At 51.5% G+C, this 6377-nt stretch overlaps 1 protein-coding gene across 1 annotated transcript in view; it reads right to left on the reverse strand.

Moving 5' to 3' along the window:
- The window catches only part of LOC106810688 (transmembrane protein 209-like), a gene marked incomplete at its 3' end in the record, with an annotated part of 27644 nt that overhangs the window by 8805 nt on the left and 12462 nt on the right, over nt 1-6377 (reverse strand). The window contains 2 exon segments of the mRNA XM_014814121.1: nt 487-584; nt 1226-1351. Of these exon segments, the coding sequence (XP_014669607.1) occupies nt 487-584; nt 1226-1351 (224 nt within the window).

The following is a 6377-nucleotide window of genomic DNA, read 5'->3' on the forward strand; positions in this document are numbered from 1 at the left end:
AGCGTCGATGTGCACAGCCATTCACACGTGCCTCGCGGGCCGCTTTCTCAAACCCCTGAGCTTCCAGGGCCCTTACGCGGGCCTTGGACCCCAGCCGCAAGAGACTTCACGTATAAACAATCGATCCTCCTAGCTCGTACAGGCGGACATTCCACTATTTGGGCTAGCCGTAATAGTTCGTGTTTAGCTGATCCTGTGATGTATTCACTATTCAAGGTGCATTTGTGGTTGTGACTTGTGACTTTCTGACAATGGGCCCTGGGCTATTCCTACGTATTGTAAAACTTGATGAAGCTGGCTGTAGCTACAAGGAAAAGACCAGCGATACTGCCCACAACACCAAGAACCGCCGCCAACACCACCACTGCCATCATCACCAGCAACAACAACAACAACAACAACAATAACAACAACAACGTACAACAGCATACACCACCGCCACCACCATGCACACGGGTAAACGCACGTATTGTAACTCTCACTCACCCCAGCATCACTGATCAGGTGTTCATCCCAGGGTTTCCCCTTGAAGCTGCCGCCTCCATTCCACCGATACTCGCTCATGCACCCTCCGCTGCCCAGCTCTGCAATGACAGCATCAGCACCTATGTACTAACCTACTGTCACGTAGGGCCACAATTAAAAAAATCGTTGTTTGCCCTCACCCGACCCAGGCCACTTTTTTTGGAGGGGGGGGGTCTTTTTACAAATTCAGCATGGTGTCTACATACTCGGGTGTGCTTGTGTGGAGATACCTTTTATGTTAAATGTTAGTTTTGCTTGGTACATATAATGTATTGCCTACAGATGTATATAATGTACAGTGATACAATTTGTAAAAAAAAAAGAATGGGAAAGATCAATAAAAATGTTTGAGTGGGCCCCTTTTTGGCTGGTTGGTCGGGTGAGGGCAAACAAACAATATTTTTATTATGGCCCAGGGTATAACATCGATGTAGGGGGAGGAATGGGGGGAAAGGTAGGGCCATCCATGGGGTCATGGTACCTCAGTGTGGCAGCTATTCTTGACACAAAGAATTTTAGCTTTATTTCGGATCTACTCATCTTTCCCTTCAATTATTGATCCTTACCTGCTCTTGCTTGCTACTGGTGTTCAGAAAAACAAAACAATTTACAGCTAAATTTTATACACACAGAGACATTTTTAGCTTTTTAAAGACGAGCGCAATTTTGTGCGATGTTTGCGGATCGCCTGAGAGCCTACCGCGTATCCTGTTCACCAAGTACTCCTGGTTCGACGTCACGTCCAGGTAGGGAAGAACGGTGTTCAGCGTTGGGATGTGCTGCCCTCTGGTGAGACTTATTTGCCGCAGTGACGAGATGCTGACATCTGAAATACGTCGGCACGCGCATGAACCTCTCTGCGATAAAATAACGACGACATCACCGGTCGAACACCCCCCGACAGTAGCATCAACATCCCCCTTACACCCCCCTCCCCCAGCGTACGAGAATAGTTGGTTCCAAGTCACGAGATGCTACTGGAATCTTGCCAACTGGGATGACGGGAGCATGTAGAGTTGTAGACAGAGAGGGCAAGGGTGGATGCGCGGGCAAGCAAACAGCAAGAACGACAGCCGCAGCTTTTTCGCCGTCATGGGCTTCTCACAGTGGTGAACTTTGTTCGCGAAGCATCGACCGCTGCACACGCTAACCGCATTGCACGGCTGCATCACGGGTTCACAACAGCGTGGAATAACATCAACTATACGCACGTGCTCCAACAGCCACCCAACTAACACAGCACTAACTAGGTCGGGCAGGTCGGCATGCGCAGCGGAAACTGGCTTGTTATATGTGGGTCTGCTGACTGCAGCTATATTTAGTGCAATACTGAACTCATCATCAGCAACAGCATCAGCAACAGCATCAGCAACAGCATCAGCAATACTGTTACTAGCGCAGCGAGTTCAAACACCTCAGTAAGACCTCAGTCGACGTGTCAGCTAGAAAGCTATAACTAGCATGACCACCGTCAAGCCATGAGCATCCTGCAGTAAGCACGAGAGGTAGGAGATCTAGAGCAGCAACGAACATACGAGGTAAATATCCCGCATCTCGTTATTATAGTAAACTCCACATCAATTATCAAGCGCCACGCACACACGGTTTGTGTGCTCTTTTAAAATCATAGAACACGGATGATGGCAATGAACGGTGGCGTACATCAATGTTCTCAAGAGTAAAGGATAGGAAATTTGCAGTAAAAAAGATAGTAAGGGTAATAAGTGTAACAATAAGGGTTTCGTTACTACTGGTAATATTATCAGGAGTGTCATAATATAGATTATGTCACTATATTAGACAGTCTATATTATGACAACCCTGTTATTATAATCGAGTGCACGCCTCGTTATGTGTGGTAGTGAGAGTGGCAACCACGAGAGTGGCAGTCCTACACACTACCCCAGAAGATTCATCTCTTTGTCACCCTCTCTCTCTCTCTCCCATCCCTGCCTTCTCCCCCTTTCTCTTCCCACTCGTTCTCTCTCTCTCTCTCTCTCTCTCTCTCTCTCACATTCTCTCGCTCTCCCATTCCCCCTTATTCCCCTTTCATTTCTCACTCTTTCCCTCTCTCACACACATTCTCTCTCTCTCTCTTTCTCACACTCTCAGTCTCCTCATTCTTCCTCCCCATTCACTTTCTCCCTGCCATCTCTCACTCCGCGCCCACCATCATCCCTCCTGCCCTTCCCGGGTGCAAACACTTGTTACGAGTAATATTGTAACGTAGCAAAACCTTCTTGGTCTTATAGTTATTGCATAACATAGAGATGTAGATTGCTTGGGAAATAGGAGTGGAAAAAACGTACTAAACAAGGACATCGTGCGATTAATTAACAACGTTTAATTAAGTCCATTTAGGAGATGATATTATTGATGTCATAATTCTCCTATTTGTGGTTTCTAATAGATATGACAACAGTGAACATTCATAAGCAATCATAGAAAGAGTAATAAACCAGGGAGATGGCAACGGGCCAGATCCACGGGTGTTGCTCAACCAACACGCCAAATTCCGAGGGGGTCACTCACTAATGAATTAAGGGAGAGCGCCTCTGATTGCGCGAGAAAGAGGGGAAGCCCATGCATAGGTCAGAGAGAAAGAAAGAGGACTTTCCTATCAAAAGAGGTGACGGACGAGACCCGGGAGTCGGAATTTTTGTAATTTTGGTAATTTTGGAAAAAAAATTTTAGCGGGCGTCTGGCAGTCTTGATTGATGCAACTTAATTGTGCTCCTGAGAATAATGATCGTGTGTCCTGTGACTCGCCTGTTCAAGTTTCAATACGAACATTTGGCATCTACAAACATTAACCCTACAGAAAGAACCCCCACTACAGTATATCACATCTACAGCTTCATGTGCAGCTCTACAGTTTGTCGTGTTTCCATGCGTAATGTGCCCTCCCCTCCCCCACGCAAGTAGACATATCACACGCCACCACGCATCTCCGATTGGCAACGCTCAGCCAGATTCTGCTATCCATCCGCTCCTCTCGTCTCTATCTCATCTGCATCGCTACATTGTATTGTCATGCCTGCGTCTTTCAGATAAGTGGCACAGTCGTGGCAACCGAACACTCTAAAGATGGTGCTCCTGTCTGGCAACATAGACGCCACTGTTCTCACTCTCCAGCAGGGCGCGCCACCCGACGAGCTAACCCCTGCCATGCGGCTGTGGCGGGCGTGTTGCCACGGTGACGCAATCACCGCAGAGCAACTGCTGAATCAGGGTGCGGACGCTAATGCGCGAGATGAAAAGGGAACGCCACTGTTGCACGTCACCGTGGCGACGACAACTAGACACGAGGTGGTACCCCCGTACAGTGAATGCCTGCAGCTACTGCTGGCGTACGGTGCACTGACAGATGCTGCCGACAGCAGAGGGCGCTCCGCACTGCACGTTGCGTGCGAATGCGGCAATCTCACCGGCGCCACCGTGCTGCTGTCGCACGCGGCGGACGCGCAGGCATGTGACGCCGCCGCCCGCACACCGCTGCACACCGCCTGCGACCGCCACCGCACCCAGCGCCCCCTGGTGGAGGCGCTGCTGGAGGCAGGCGCGGAGGTGGACGCTCGCGACGCGGCGGGAAGGACGCCGACGCACGTCGCCATCGCACGACGAAACTTCAGCGCCGCCTGGTGGCTGACGGAGGCTGGCGCCGACCTGGACGTCGCCGCAGCAGATGGTGCCACCGTTGCGCACCTCGTCTGCCTCTACCTGTGCGTCGTGCAGAACTGCGGCCGGCAGCAGTGGCTCGACCCGGTGGCGCTGCTCATGATCGAGCACGTCTTCGCGGGCAGGGGGCGCCACCGCGCGTGCGTCGATCGCACCGACCGCGACATGACGATGCCGTACCGACTGTGGCGCGCGTTCGTGCGCTTTCTCGAGAACTGGCGCTCGACGGCCGTGCGCGGACACGAGGACCGTATCGACGCGATAGATGGCGCTGCTCGTTGCCGCTTCCACTTCCGGCTGCAATGCGTGGTGGCGCGCGCCGTCGTCGCCGCGGGCGTCGCCTACAGGGGGCGCCTGCCGCCGACGCTCGTCGAGTTTGTGGCGCAGCACGACGGGCGGAGAACGTACGGGGGAGGTTGCGCGTAGGTCGTATCGGCTCGGCACACGTGATCGTCCCACCCTTACTTACTAATATACTATTATCAAGGTTAAATAATACTAAATTAATATAAATTAATATACTATTATTACGGTATATACTTAACCACAACCTTACAACCGCTTCCCTCTCCCTTACCCCACCACAACCTTACACCCGCTCCTCTCCCTTACTCCACCACAACCTTACAACTGCTCCCCTCTCCCTTACACCCCACCCCTCTCCCTAACTCCACCACAACCTCACACCCCACCCCTCTCCCTTACTCCACCACAACCTTACACCCACTCCTCTCTCCCTTACTTCACCACAACATTACACCCGCTCCTCTCTCCCTTACTCCACCACAACCTTACACCCGCTCCCCTCTCCCTTACTCCACCACAACCTTACACCCACTCCTCTCTCCCTTACTTCACCACAACCTTACACCCGCTCCCCTCTCCCTTACTCCACCACAACCTTACACCCGCTCCCCTCTCCCTTACTCCACCACAACCTTACACCCCACCCCTCTCCCTTACTCCACCACAACCTTACACCCAGTGTGCGTGTGCGTGTGCGTGTGTTGATGTGTGCGTGAGTGCGTGCGTGTGCGCGTGTAAGTGAGTTTTTTAACGTGTGGCTATGCGTCTGATCGCAGGAGCAGCCCTACTACAGCGACGTGCTCAGTCGCTTCATCCTACGCTACAACAAAGCTTCACAGTCCAGCATCGACGCTGAAGTCACGTTACCAGCACACGAGCCCGTCATACGCCTACTCATAGAATTGCTCAAGTTTTCCCTCGTGAGTATAGCTAGCAGTACGCGCAAAGTATCTATTAGTGCGCACGTACTTCGTCCGCGTTAGTGCGTCTTCAGCATGCTTGCAGTACGCTAAACGTAAACGTATCGCCCAACCCTAACACTAACCATAACCTCCAACCCCAACCCTAACCCTAACCATAACCTCCAACCCTAACACTAATCTTAAACCTAATCTGAATGCTAAACTAAGCATCTATCCTATACCTAATCATGACCTCTACCACTAATCCGTACCTTAACACTAACCCTAACCCTAACCCTAATCATGACCTCTAACACTAACCCTAACCCTAACCATAACCTCTAACCCTGACCCTAAACTTAAACCTAACCCGAGCACCTACCCAAACCCTGATCATCACCTCTACCACTATCCCTAACCCTATTCCTAACTCTATTCCCTAATGGGGCATACATCTATTTGCAGGACCCTGTCGGACACAACATTCTCTGGCTTCAGCTACTGGAGATGTTCTGCCACTTTAGTCAGAACCTGTGCATGATGGTGGAGTACGAGGCAGCTGCTACGATCATGGGTACGATGGCGGCCCATCGCGCTTGCCCCGAGATACAGACGTATGCCTGTCAGGTGCTAGCCTGGCTGGCCAACTACAGGTGTCTGCCCTACGACAAGGTACGCCCTCTGCCGGGGTGTGAGAGCAGTAGTGTGGCGGCGTGGCTCGGCGTTATTGAGGGTCTTCTTAGCGGGAGAGAGAGCGTGAGAGTAGAGAGATAGAGTGGGGGAATAGAGAGCGAGAGTCAGAGAGAAAAGAGAGAGAGGGAGACCTAGAGAGAGAGAGAGAGAGAGAGCGAGCGTGTGTGTGTGTGTGTGTGTGAGAGAGAGAGAGAGAGAGAGAGAGAGAGAGAGAGAGAGAGAGAGCGGAAGGTAAATAAGGACACTGCGCTGGGGAGTGGGAGAGGAGAAAGA

This window comes from Priapulus caudatus, unplaced genomic scaffold, assembly GCF_000485595.1.
Source record: "Priapulus caudatus unplaced genomic scaffold, Priapulus_caudatus-5.0.1 Scaffold464, whole genome shotgun sequence".
Lineage (NCBI taxonomy): Eukaryota > Metazoa > Priapulida > Priapulimorpha > Priapulimorphida > Priapulidae > Priapulus > Priapulus caudatus.